We start from the raw sequence: 14,226 nt of genomic DNA on the forward strand, positions 1-14,226 counted from the left end.
TTTAGCGAACTTCCAGTGGGAATCATGACTGTCTTCAATTTTAAAACTTGGGAAATAAAGACAAATAAACTGAAACTCAGTTCCTACAAAACTGACTGCAGATGTCAGTGTCTATAAGTTAAGAAATGTGTTATGTTTGCAGATTCCTTATGTACATCCGTTATCTACAGTAGCTTATTAACACATAGGCTAGCATTAGCTTTCTAACAGCTGACTGTAGGGTCCTAAAATAATCTCTTGACATAGAAACATTTTATGCCACTTTGTTGGCGTTCTGAAGCATGTTCTGGTGGAGTGCAAAGTTATAAAAAACTATTACAACCTGATTGAAATTTTGCAAAAGAATCTGTATATCATATCATATCATATCATATCTTATTATAAGGCCCATGCGCATTGTTTTTGAGACTAGCTGTATTGTTGTGTTGTCTTTCCAGGTGTGTCATGACCTTTTGGATTATCCAAGGTGAGACTGACTTCTGCATGTCCAAGTGGGAGGAGATCATCTACAACATGGTGGTGGGCATCATTTACATCTTCTGCTGGTTCAATGTCAAAGAGGGCCCCAGCCGTTTCCGTATGACTGTCTACTACTCTGTGACACTGGCTGAGAACGTGGCGCTGACTGCCGCCTGGTACACCTACCGTGACCCACAAACGGCCGATTCTTCTGCCCTGGTGGTTGTGTGTCTGGTGGCCTGCAGCTTTGCCCTGGGAACCTTCTTCATGTTGGTGTACTACTGCTGGCTGCACCCAGATGGGCCTGTTCTAGGCTCACAGTGGGGAGGATGCGTTGACGAGGGCGTGGTAGGTTCAGGAGGGGTGGCGGGAGTGATTGATGCTTGCCTTACTCCATCACAAGGATCCCAAACGGATATAGTCATTACCAGTCCTCCAAGGACTCTGCCCAGGACTAAAGACACAGGGGAGCCAGTTCCCGGGGAGCGAGAAAGGGACAGGGAGAGGGACAGAGACAGTTGCCTGCCTGTCTTCCAGGTACGTCCCTCCCCATCCTCCTCTCCTGCACTCCTTCACAGGACCTCCTCGTCATCTCGTGCACACGAGGGACCCGTGATCCGGATCGACCTCCCAAGAAAGCGATACCCAGCATGGGATGCGCACTTTATCGATCGACGTCTGCGCAAGACCATTCTGCTTCTGGAGACCACATCAGGCATCAGCCCCCGGATACAGTACAGGAGCAGCATGATGGGCAGCAAAGAGGTACTGGAATATGAGACAACTGTTTAAGCCAACAGTGGCTTTTAAACTTATAAACGCAGTCTGGGACCAAGGCTCAGCCTGAGATCAGTTCTCATCCCAGGACTATCTACGCCAAGAGAAGCATGAAAAGAAGATGCTGTGTGTCGGGCAGCTCTTTGAGAGGTTGTCAAAACTTGATTGTAAAATGTGAAGCGCAATCTGGGACCAAAGCAGTCCGGGAGTAAGTAGCATGAATGAGCCATGGGAAGTCAGCGGAGTAATGCTGAACTGGGATAATCTTCGAATTTTCTTTTCTAAAAGTTTTGAGGGAAGGAAAATATCCCTCATCCTGGGACCAAGGTGTGTTAGATTTTGTTTTATCCTGCACGGTCAGTACAAGAAGTAAAATAATTTGCAAGAAATTAAGTTGTGAAGTTTGAGATAATTGAGAAGCGGTCGGCTGCATGAACTTGAGCCTTTGACCCAAGAAAGACAACAGAGACTTTCCGAGGAATGTTTAGGAAACTAGAAATGCATGGGACATGCAATCAGTTTGGTTCGGTGTGATTTGGTTTTGTAAAGTCGGGACTCAAATTGAAAAAAGTCATTTTCCAGTCCTTCGTCAGACATTTGGTAACAAAGATATCTTGCTTTGCATCCAAAAAATAGACATTTTTTAAACATCGCAATCACCAACTCATTGCGAACTTGTTATGTTTCATACTTCGAGAATCACAGTGACATCGAAGAACACATGCATATAAAGTCGTGCATTTCTTTTAGCAAGAATAAAACACAACGATTTTTGCTAATTTGTGTCCAATCATGACACCAAAAGGTTGCATGTCCCTCACAACCATCCGTCAGTCGTGTCCCAAAAGTAATCTTGTACGCTTGGCTCCGATCTCATGCGACCACGATGATGGAAACGTAGGCCTGACATCTACATGTGATATATTCACTCATCCATATGTGTTATGATAGCCGCCATAGCAAAAGTCTCCCTGTTTACATCCCAGCTGCGCTGTCAATGCCCGACGCGAGAAAGGACTCGTCTGGAAAAAATAAATCAGGACTAAATGTGAGGATGTGAAAGTGGGCAACTTCTGCCATGGCTCCCACCATATGGCATGCTGTAACTCACCACAAACAGGCCTGTGATGTACAGTTGAATAAATACAGATGTCAGATATAAGCTGTTATAATAAGCTGTAGTTAGACGAATGACTTTTGAGTGAAAAAGCTTCAGTTTCTTGTGAAATTCTAAATCTCATCCAAAGTTTTTCAGAACTCATAACATGTAGAATATGAAGGTTTCCACGAACAACATTTTTCAAAGAAAACAGTGAGAAATTACTCTTTACGGTATCAACACTACTTTAACAGTGAATAACAGACATTTGCTCAAAGCAAACTGAATACGAACAATTGAAGATGCAAAGCACCTTCGTGTTTTATTAAGCTAGCTAGTCAGCATTAGGTGCCGTTTCTTCTCAGAAACAAGATGTTGGCGAGGGTCGAGTGAAAGGTGGCGCTGTTTACAAAATAAATCCACAATCAGGTTTTTGATTTAAAGATTTCTGAAGATTTGAATTCAGACTGATGTCTGCATAAGAATAAGAAGAATCCGAAATCTGGAAGCAGATGCTTTTGTTTTCTGTTTGTAGTCAATTTGTAGTCCTGTTGGTCTTCTATTAAATTAGCATAGGGCCTTGGTTGCATACAGGTAAACAGTCTGTCCAGAGAGCAAATAAGGGATTGAATTTTGGCAAATGCAATCTCAAAACAATCAGTTAAAATTAATCTGCAATAGTAAACAAAGATTTCTGGACAGAGCAGGAAATCCTGGCTCAGATATCCATTAGCTGCTGCTCTGGATATCCTTATGTACCCCTGCCCCCCAAGGCTGATAGATTTGCAGTACGTTTGTCGAATAGAAAGGAAAAGCAGATTGGCAAAGAAATCCTCTCTGCATCTTTAAACTCTTGTTGCGATGACCTGCAGCAGGGAGATACACCTTGAACATATCCAGCAGAGCTGATCAGTAAGCAGCTTCAGAGGTCGGAGTTTAAATGCTGCTGCTCCCAGGTGTGGATGAGTTAATATTAATTAGAAGCTGCTGGATGCTGAAAGAATCACGCAGGGTCAGCAACACCACCCAAAGGAAGAACAGGGGGAAAAAAATAGTTGCATCAAAGCCAGCATTTGTCCTCTTGCATTTTACACAACAGCTTTCTCTCCGGCAGCCTCTCTTTGAAGTTCTTTTCAAAGACGTTCTTTCTCCTTTTACTTAAAAGCCTTTAGGGTTTGTCTGTGCATTTAAGGTGATCTGATCTTTATGGCCATCCCAGAAATACTTCAACCTATGCTGTGGTTTTATTTTAAGGATAGCTGATGTAGAAAACATTACATTATGTGACCCAGATGCATATTAAGAAGTATGTTGATGAAAGCGCTTTTCAAAATGCATTTAGTGTACCACGCAGTGATGAAGACTAGCAGCTCATGATGCCAGTTTAACTGATTTATTAACCTTAGGACTTGGAATTGGAAGATCTTTAAAAAAAATAATAGTACAATTTATGACGCGATGCTAGATATTGAGTGGGGATGGCACAAAACAAAACCAAGGTTTTCAAGTACAACGATGATTTAATCTACAAGCTTTCTGGCAAAGTCAGACAATATGTGTTGACTTTAAGTCTTCATCAGAGTCTAACGAACACGTGATTCGTCAACTTCGCACCAAATACAAGCCATAGTGTAAAATCCTCGGAAGAAATGAAACATAAACCCCATAGATGTTTGTGCACTTGCTCTGGTTTGACGAGTTTTCAGGGGATCTATATTTATGGCTAACAGCCGCAAGCACAAAAAACTACTTGTATGGCACAAATGTCACAGTAAAAACCACATTAAACAGCCACGAATTTGTGCCAACATTTAGACTGTAGTCCTTCAAAAAGCTCACCTGACAGATTATATCTGGAAAACTTGTAATTAGATTACAAGTAGACGGGAGCAGTGTGCTTTTTACTTTTGGAGTTTCTTCCTGCTTCTGTATCCAGTGTGGCTTCAATTCAACTGTATGCCGATTGTACACAAGTTTATTGTAAGCCTTTAAGGGATAAGCGTGGGAAAAATTACAGTCTCTTGTGTACTTTAGGTCAGTTGGTAGAGCAAATCGCTACGAGCAGCTTATATACTTGCTTTTTAGCAATCATGGTTAATGATGTACTTTGTGGTTACATATCCTGTAGTAGACAAATAAGAGCCAAATCATCCCTGGCCAGTACCTGAATAACATCCTCTAGCACACCCAGTTTCTCTAAGCTTTTGCTGTGGTCTGTTTAATCTGCTGCTACTCGTACTTCACTACCACACAATGTTTGTTCGGATCTTGTGGATGTGCTGCGACTATAAGACTGTGTATAAAAAATGGATGGCTGTCGTCATCTTTGCCTTTTGCGACCTGAGGTCCCGAGCCACGGTAGATCTGTCTTATGGGAAACTGGTCCGAGCACTTCGCTTCGGTCGGCTGCTTTAGAATGAATGCAGACTTCCACGTCCATCTTTCATATGCAGTCTATGGTTCTGCCAATTCCCCCGGAGCCCTTGAAGTCCCATGTGCACGAGAGCCGCCATAATATGCTAATGTGAAAGTGTCATACAACTAAACTTGAGGGGCTCTGCAACCTCACCCCTAAAATTCCACTGCAAATAACCAGTCCTCGAAGGCGTCGTAGGGATATGTGCGGAAGAGGATTAGGGCCACTGGAAAGAAAATCTGAGAAAAAAGTCAGAATTCTGAGATTAAAGTCAGAATTCTGAGAAAAAAGTCAGAATTCTGAGATTAAATTCAGAATTCTGAGATTAAAGTCAGAATTCTGACTTTTTCATCAAAATTATTTTTTTTCAGAATTCTGAGAAAAAGGTCAGAATTCTGACTTTTTTCTCAGAATTCTGACTTTAATCTCAGAATTCTGACTTTTTTCTCAGAATTCTGACTTTAATCTCAGAATTCTGACTTTAATCTCAGAATTCTGACTTTTTTCTCAGAATTCTGACTTTAATTTCAGAATTCTGACTTTAATCTCAGAATTCTGATTTTTTTCTCAGAATTCTGACTTTAATCTCAGAATTCTGACTTTTTTCTCAGATTTCTGACTTTAATCTCAGAATTCTGACTTTAATCTCAGAATTCTGACTTTAATCTCAGAATTCTGACTTTTTTCTCAGAATTCTGACTTTAATCTAAGAATTCTGACTTTAATCTCAGAATTCTGACTTTAATCTCAGAATTCTGACTTTAATCTCAGAATTCTGACTTTAATCTCAGAATTCTGACTTTTTTCTCAGAATTCTGACTTTAATCTCAGAATTCTGACTTTAATCTCAGAATTCTGACTTTAATCTCAGAATTCTGACTTTTTTCTCAGAATTCTGACTTTAATCTCAGAATTCTGACTTTTTTCTCAGAATTCTGACTTTAATCTCAGAATTCTGACTTTAATCTCAGAATTCTGACTTTAATCTCAGAATTCTGACTTTTTTCTCAGAATTCAGGAAAAGAAGAAAAAAAAAAGACGTGCCCACTTTTTTTTTCCAGTGGCCCTAATCCTCTTCCGTAGATATGTGTAGTAGCCAGTTTAAAGCAAGTAAAGCAGTGCTCTGATGCTAACAAGGTTTGCAGGTATGCTAAAAAACTGTTACGTGTTTTTAACACCACAGCCGTTGGTGGTCCGAAAAATTCAGGAAAGCAAGTGTTTAAAGAAAAAAAAGAAAAAACAACAACAAAAAAAAGTCTTGATAATTACAGTTTTCTTATCTGGACAGTGCTGTGTCCTACCTGAAGTTGTGGATGTTGGTACAATGGTGACAGTCATGGCGATGTTAATGGTGCTGAAAACAGTGACTCTGTGTCACACGTGATCATGTCACGTCGAACATGATGTTAATGGCTAATGTACAGACGATACATACGTCAACCACCCAGTCACGGGGGCTGAGGGGCGGGCTTTCGCGTTCTCTGATTGGGTAACGAACCAGTACTTTGTTGTTGAGGTAAAATTATCAGTTAATAGTGGTGCGCTGATTATATATAGACTTGAACAAAAAAACATGTTTAAAGGTAAACAGTGAGTTAAAAAATAACTCAAATCATCTTTTATCAATTAATGCAAGTATTTATGTTTATTTATTTTTGTATTTGTTTTATATCTATTTATCTATTGTTTACTCACTTGGTGGCCATGTCTTTGGTATGACTCTTATATTGAGATGTAAAAACTGAAAATAGTTTTTCTTTTTGTTTTTTACTCATTCTCTATATCTGTATATATCAGAGTGATGCTATTCTAAGACGTGCGTGTATGAGTACGTGTGCTTTGGTTTGTATGTGTCGTATGTACAGTATGTCTGTAAGGATGTGCTCTTAGTTTTGTTTGTTTTTTTTGATAATGCTGCTTAAACATCCTCCGAGTGAACGAGCAGAAAATAAACCAGTGGTGAAAATATCTATGACGATGTTAAAAAAGAACTCAACAAGCTGTGCTGATAACTGTAGATGGGAACAATACTGTAGTAAACATGGCTGAACGGCCAGCAAAATAAGCTCCCCGTGTGTGCTTGTGTCTCCTTTTCTCGTCTCCCTTTACAGGTTACATCTATATTTGCTCAAAATATAATAAACTCAAGATTTTACATCGATCTGCAGCTCAGTGTACGTTACCGTGGTAACTTCTGCTGCGGACCTAACCTGCTCAGGGCCAGATTATGTTCTAGAGCAGGTACGAAATCATCAACTGACCAATCACTTCTCTGGAAAATAGCGTCACTAGTTCTGGAGGACCTCATCGTTTTTTACAAGCATGTGATAAATGTACAACGGTTCGATTGTTATGTAAGTCTTGATACACAGTGGACCTCTATATGTACTTTTTTGCTGTACTTTTATCAAATTTGCACATAATGGTCGTGTCCAAATTCATGGGCTGCATCCTCCTGAGGCCGCATTTGTAGACCGATTACGTCACAGTGACGCGCCGAAGGCTGTCCAAATTCGTAGACTCCTCCGAATGCAGCCGACAAATGCGTCCTCCTTTTCCCCTAATTTGAAGGATGGGTCGGGTGTGTCCTTCGTGGCCTACCATATCCCAGAATTCATAGCGCGGCCCAGCCAAACTCCAGTTTCCAACAATGGCGGCCGCTACTAAGTTTTAAAATTACTCTTATTAATCTTTCTGGGTCACAAAATAAACTTTTAACATATTTTCAGGCGAGAAAGTAGCTGTGTAAACATCAAATATCTGCTCGGTTTATCAGGATATCGCATATTTGCAAAAGTGCTTCGACGTTTTCGGAGACGTCTGTTACCCACCAGCTCGATAGCTCGCCGGGAGCTCGAGGGTTACTGATGCGGCCGAGAACGGCACAACTCCCGGCACATCATTTTCAGATCACCGCGGACTTTCGCTACTCGGGTTAAACGTAATATATAAGTCACTTAGACAACCTAAAATGTTATTGTTGGGCTTTTTTCAGTGTTTTGTTTGTTCGTGAGTAAATCGGTTTGGCTGAGATTAAAGTTATTAGATTAGATTAGATCAAATAAAACTTTATTAATCCCCCGGGTGGGTTCCTCCTTGGTTTTTACACAGCTGACTAAACATTAAACAGAAGTGTGAGACGGTCGAGAATTTACGCCAGTGTCCTGTTATATTTTAGATAGCAAGGAGCAGACGGCTGAGTTTATTAAACTCCACCGAGACAGCGGTGACGCTAATCAGAAGGCCAGACCGTCCAGTTTCCCCAGCCGTTTACTTCCGGCCTACCCGACCTTCTGAGGACCCGGCCCACGTAGACCGCGAAGGCCGGGACAAGACAAGAGCGTTGATTGAGAGACTAGAGAAGAGAGAGGTGGAGGTATGCTGTGGAGAGTGGAGGAACAAAAGCAAAACAGAATATGTGTGTAAAGGACAGGGAGACAGGTGTAACTGTGAACCTGCAAGCAGTGGAGGTTTAAATACCTGAGGCCAACCATACAAAGCAACAGACAGAGAGGTGAAGAAGAGAGTGCAGGCTGGGTGGAGTGGGTGGAGACGAGTGTCAGGGGGGATTTGTAGTGAAAGGGCAAGTTTACAAGATGATAGTGAGACCTAAGTATGGCTTAGAGACGGTGCATATACTGGATAAAGGATGCTGAATAGGAAGCTGCCAGGTAGGAGGAAAAGAGGAAGACCACAGAGAAGATTCATGGATGAAGGAGGACTGCAGAGGTGTGGTGTGACAGAGGATCTGCCATGGCAACCCATGAAGAGGCGAGCCACAAGAAAAAGAAGCTGACGCATTTGATTTAAAAGAATATTTGTTCTTTAGACTTGTTTTCAGAGCGTTAAACCACACAGATGCTGCAGCTGAAAGAATGAGGCTAAAACTGTCTTCTGTCAAATCCTCTCATGTCTCAATGAGCTGTGATACTCACAAAGTCCATTAACAGTCGGTATTCTCAGCTGCTTTCTGCCTTTGAATAGCCAGGCTTTACACGTGTGACTGACCAATGCAAAGCACACACACATTCATGCTTTGCTCTCACACAAACTCACAATCGGCTGCAACCGTGATGCGTTCAACCTGTGTTCTGTGTTTATAGCTTTACCTTTGTAAGATCAGCCGTTCTGCTGAGACTTTCTCTGTTTCTCTGCCACTTTTACATGATTGAGAAACCCTACGTTGACTTACTGAGTTTATAACCACCTGTGCTGGACTGCGTAGACACATAACAGCATTATATTTTATTTATTAGATTTAAACTTTGAACCTCAAAGTTATTTCTACATAAATTTGACTTAAAACCTCTTGAAATTCCAACACAATGTAAAGCACAGAGAACAGAGAAGCCAAAGAAATGAAAGTAAAATATTTGATTATTTGTTTATTATAAACATTCTTACAGACAAAGTCCAAAGTCTTATTTCAAACCTGTTTCCTTGCATTAAACAAGTTGCAAACAGAGCTCAGTCTTTAATCGTCTAACGGGGATTTTCCAGAGCGAGGCGGAGCTGAAAGCGAAGCTGGCGCTCCACCAACCTCATTCTCCCGAATGGTCCCGCCCTCTTTCTCTCGTTTCCTCTCGGCTCTACTCCTCTCGAGGAGGAAAGACATACTTTGATCTCTCCATCTCTCTCGCGTCGGCGTCCCTACGTCCCGAGGATTTGTTGTTCATTTGTTTGGCATCTCTGGAGGACTGGCGACCAAACTGTTTGTGTCTTTTTTATTTTCTTTGTTGTTGTTTTCTTATCTTTTTCTTCTTTTTATTTACTTAGAAGAAAACATATCATGTACATAGATGAGTATTCTTAATACTTTTTGTTCGTTTGATCTCTTATTTCACCTTGTTTACTCCTCGCCTTCTTTGCTGATTTCTGTCTAGTTTCTACTTCTCTGTTTTCAGTTTTCTATGTCCATAATTTTTCTTTCTGTTTTTATTTATTTTTTCCTTTTAATTCCTCTTCTTATGTTCTTCCAACCTCTTCTATCCACTCTATTAGTCATTTTTCTATACTGTTTTAACCCTTGTACCTTTCTCCTTCACCTTCTATCTTTACTGATTTATTTCCTTCATTCTTTCTCTCTTCTTGTCTTCTTACCCTCTTTCTGTCATTGACCTTGTTTTTTACCTTGCCACCTTCCCCTTACGACTTAATTCACTGCTCCTTCCTGTCGGTCCTCATCTATCTGCCCACTCCCCTTACTTTCTTGCTCTTCAGCTACCCTCCCACCTTCCTCTTACTTTAAATTGTTGTCCTCTTTTATCTGAATCTCCACCATCATCCATTTCATCCTTCTCTCTTTCATCCTTTTTTCCTTCCTCTTCCTCTCGTCTCGTCCTTCGTGCAATTTTTGCCCCTTTTTTTCTTCTCTTCTTGCGTCAGACTTCATGTTTGTGAAATGTTGGGTCTTTTAAGGATGCCGCTTCTTTGATTTCGCTCGCACGAACATTCGCACAGATGTACATGAACACATTTACGTGGATTGCACCCGATGCACAAGCTCACACACACAAAGACGCAGTCTTTCAGAGATATGCCATTGATGCAGCGCCAAAACATTTTAAGGTTTGAAGATTACAGCTGTATGATTGATGTGTGTGTGTGTGTGTGAGAGAGAGAGAGAGAGAGAGAGAGAGAGAGAGAGAGAGAGAGAGAGAGAGAAAACATCAAGAGGAGGTGAATCCATGCGGATGTGAGTTTTTATTTCACTCACAAACTTGTGAGGGCACATGAGGTAATTTTGGGTTTATTGCCCATATCCATCCATCCATCCATTCGCTTAAGCTCATCCGTTTCAGGGTCGCAGGGGGCGCTGGAGCCTATCCCAGCTGTCATAGGGCGAGAGGCGGGGTACACCCTGGACAGTTTGCCAGTCTGTCGCAGGGCCGACACACAGGGACAGACAACCATTCGCACTCACATTCACACCTAGTGGCAATTTGGATTAACCAATTAACCTATCCCCACAAGCTGCATGTCTTTGGACAGTGGGAGGAAGCCGGAGTACCCGGAGGGAACCCACGCAAACACGGGTAGAACATGCAAACTCCACACAGAAAGACCCCGGCCTGATGGTGGAATTGAACTCAGGACCTTCTTGCTGTGCAGCAACAGTGCTAACCACCGTGCCGCCTTATTGCTCATATTGGACTGTTATTTTGAAATCCTTGAAACTGCTCGATAAGGATGCTGAATATACAATAAGCAGCATTTCATTAGTTACACTGTGCCACTTATTTGCCACGAGAACGTCCTGGATTCTTCACAGCATGGATTTAACAAGGTGCTGAAGTCATTCTGCAGAGGATATGTTCCATATTGACATGATCACATGAGAAATCCCAAATGCTCTATTGAATTCATATCTGGTGACTGTTTGGTGGAGGCCGTTTGAGTCCCGTGAATGCTCGGCCAGGTACAAGAAACCAGTCTGAGAGGATCTGAGGTTTGAGACATTGTTTCCTGCTAGAATCCTGCAGCTGTCCGATAGGCAGTGTTGCCACGGTTACTTTGAAAAAGTAATATATTACGGACTACTGATTACTCCTCCCAAAAGTAACTTAGTTACTTTACAGATTACTTTATTTTTAAAGTAACTAAGTTAGATTACTAGTTACTTTATTAGTTACTTTCAGAAGCTGCCAATAACACTCAACAACATAAAAACATCAGCCGGTTTTGCCAATACTCACTTTACTGGAAGTGTATTTTAACAGTAATGTCAACAATATTTCTCCTGACATTTGAAGTTGAACTTAAAACTTTTTTCCTGACAGAAATACTTGTTTGTATGAAAATAAAGACAGTCTTGTTACTTCACTTAACATAAATACTTTTTATAAAACAAACAAACAAACAAAGAGTCTTTCTTGACTTAAGATACTTTTTATACCATCCACATGTTAGCACTATTGTCTGCTTTTGTAACTTTGGACTAATCTTATGAAAAATAAAGAGACTGCAGGTCCAACTTAAATAAATTGCTTTACTTCCTTGCAAGTAATTGATTTAAGTTAATCAACTTGAAAACTTTAATAAGTTTATTAAGTGACTTTGATCAACTTAATTCAATTACTTGTAAATAATTATTTAAATTGGATTCCCTATTCTCTTTTTTTCAGTATATGTTGTCATCGCATGTTATGGGGGAAACAGACTGGAGCGAGTAAACCAGTGGTTGTACCTCATTAACAGAAGCTTCTCAAACTTTTTGTCAGAAAGTCGATTTCTTTTAGGCGTGAGCACCAAACCTCCCAGACTAAAAAGTCGCTCCACAGGAGAACTTGATGGGGTTGGAGTGTTATACTTTTAAAAAAATTGCCTTTATGCTTGAAAACTTATGCAGAATCTGAAGGTCGTAGCCTGACATCAGGTAGTCCATGACTTCTTTTTCTGCAGAATAGGTCTCCTCCTCTGGCTCTGCCTCAAAAGTGAAAAAGTCCATCTCACCTTGGCTGCTAGATGTAGTAGCACTGGGCACACTGGCAGGGTTTTGCCAGAGGAGCAGTGGTGCAACACTCTGCTGTCAGAAGATGTTTTACTCCTTCCTGCATCTCTCAGCCATCGGAGTTTTAATTATGGACAACTGGCAGCTGCGAGCAGGGCATCTTTGTCGTCCAGCACACCGGCGAAACGAGTCTGAATAGCCTAAAAAACATAATCGATATTTTTATGCCTACAATTTATTATGTTATTGAATTATTTGCAAACCATTCCTAATATGAGATCAGTAACATTTTAATTGTTTTAAGCTTATTTTTCAATGATAATTAATATTCTGTTCCATGTTTGTGAATTGTATGAAGCAAAAAATTTGACTAATTTCAATTTGGAGCGTACCTGTACAATGGCATCTGGAAGGCCTGCAGTCGTCCTGGAGAGGTCGTCTTTCACAGCCTGGGTCTTCTGCATCAGAACTTCAAGTGTTGGTAGGAAAGGTCCATATGGACAGTCGCCTTGTAAAAAGTCTGCCCATTTTCCTCTGATCTCTGGCATCAACAAGGGATTTTCATCCACAGATCTACTGCTCATTGGATGTTTTCCCATTTTTGGACCATTCTTTGTAAACTGTAGATATGGCTGTATGGGGGAATCGTAGTAAATCAATAGTTTCTGTAATCCTCAGATTGTTCTGTGTGGCACTAGCAGCCATTATTTGCAGTTCTGTTGTCAGCATTGAAGCCTACAGGTGTATGTCTCCTTGAATATCAATGCTTCTGACTGTTTGATACTGGAAAAGAAAATTAAAACACAAAGAATCAAAGGCCAATAAATGAGACCAACGTCAAAGTGCCGAACGTTGCTCTTCCTCTAATGGCTCCCAAAGGGCCACAAAGTTCATCCATCCTTTTATTTTGCTACCAAAGGAAAATAAGAGTTTTAGTCATTGTTGTTCTAACTAATTTTAAAATGCTAATTTCAGATGATATTATGAAACCTTATTACATTTGAAAGTTATGTGACCTCTAGCAGCCATGTGAATAAGCTCATGCAAAATGTATATCACCTGCAGATCGAGCCAAATGTAGAGCAACCTAGAAAATCTGAAATTAATGTGTGTAAATTTTGCAAGTGGAGTTATTTTTAAAAGGATATTTTCCCTTTGCCTGACTAAGTAGCTATTTTGCTTGAACCCATAGTATTATTGGCTTAACATTTCTCGCTTACCCTGAGAGGCAATGTTGCCCTTTTAAGCACAACAAAGTCCACACTTGGAGGCTGAAACGGTGGTAACAGAGAAAGTCACAGACTTTACAGCCAGAAGACCACAGTTCATGTCCTGTTATTTGCAACGTGAAGGTATTTGCTTCACTTTGCAAGCATTTGCTTTTTTACTTTGATTTTCACTTGCTGGTAAAGTTCAGGCACCAAAACCTACCTGGTGAGTTTTAGGAAAGCTTTAGGAAAGGAGGAGTTTGAATTTCAGAGAGAAAGAGAGAGATCAGGACAAAAAAAAAAAAAGAAACTCAAAAGATAAATGCCCCATCTTTGTCTCCCGTTACCTAGGTAACTGGACGATCGTTAAGCCCTCCAGTCACCATGGAGTAGTTACCCTGACAATAGCTGTGCGTGCGTGAGGTCTGTGTGTGTTTGTGTGTCCATTTCAGATCATACACTCAAGTAGTATTTACCATCAGCATGTGGCCGTGTGACATGCTTGCATACATGTGTGCTTCTGTGTGTGTGTGTGTGTGTGTGTGTCTGTGTGTGTGTGTGTCCCTCTTTCTCAGAAAGGTCACAGGTTTGATGTTTCCTCCTCTGCCTCCATCAGCGTCCAGATTAGGACAAGAAAGTCCCTCCCACCCTCCTTTGCTCCCCGTCCTCCTCAATCAGTTAGTCTTTGTCACAGTGCTGCCTCCTTCAGGTCAAATCTGCTCACTGCAGCAACTGATTCTTTAATGTTTGGTTTCAAACTGTTCATCAGCTGGGCATCGGGAAGCCCAGCGATATCACAGCATGTGTTTTATTTTGT

General features: G+C 41.0%; 1 protein-coding gene and 1 pseudogene across 1 annotated transcript in view; one reads left to right on the forward strand and one right to left on the reverse strand.

Annotated features, from left to right (window-relative positions):
* xkr7b (XK, Kell blood group complex subunit-related family, member 7b) overlaps positions 1-4,323 on the forward strand; it is a 125,137-nt gene extending 120,814 nt beyond the window's left edge. Inside the window, exon 4 of the mRNA XM_085145967.1 lies at positions 438-4,323. Coding sequence (XP_085002093.1) covers positions 438-1,251 — 814 coding nt within the window. The 3' untranslated portion in view covers positions 1,252-4,323. The remainder of the gene's footprint in view (positions 1-437) is intronic.
* A 7,093-nt stretch (positions 4,324-11,416) lies between these two features.
* On the reverse strand, positions 11,417-12,800 carry LOC146494146 (uncharacterized; annotated as a pseudogene).
* Between the last annotated feature and the right edge of the window lie 1,426 nt (positions 12,801-14,226).

This window comes from Neolamprologus multifasciatus, chromosome 20, assembly GCF_963576455.1.
Source record: "Neolamprologus multifasciatus chromosome 20, fNeoMul1.2, whole genome shotgun sequence".
NCBI lineage: Eukaryota > Metazoa > Chordata > Actinopteri > Cichliformes > Cichlidae > Neolamprologus > Neolamprologus multifasciatus.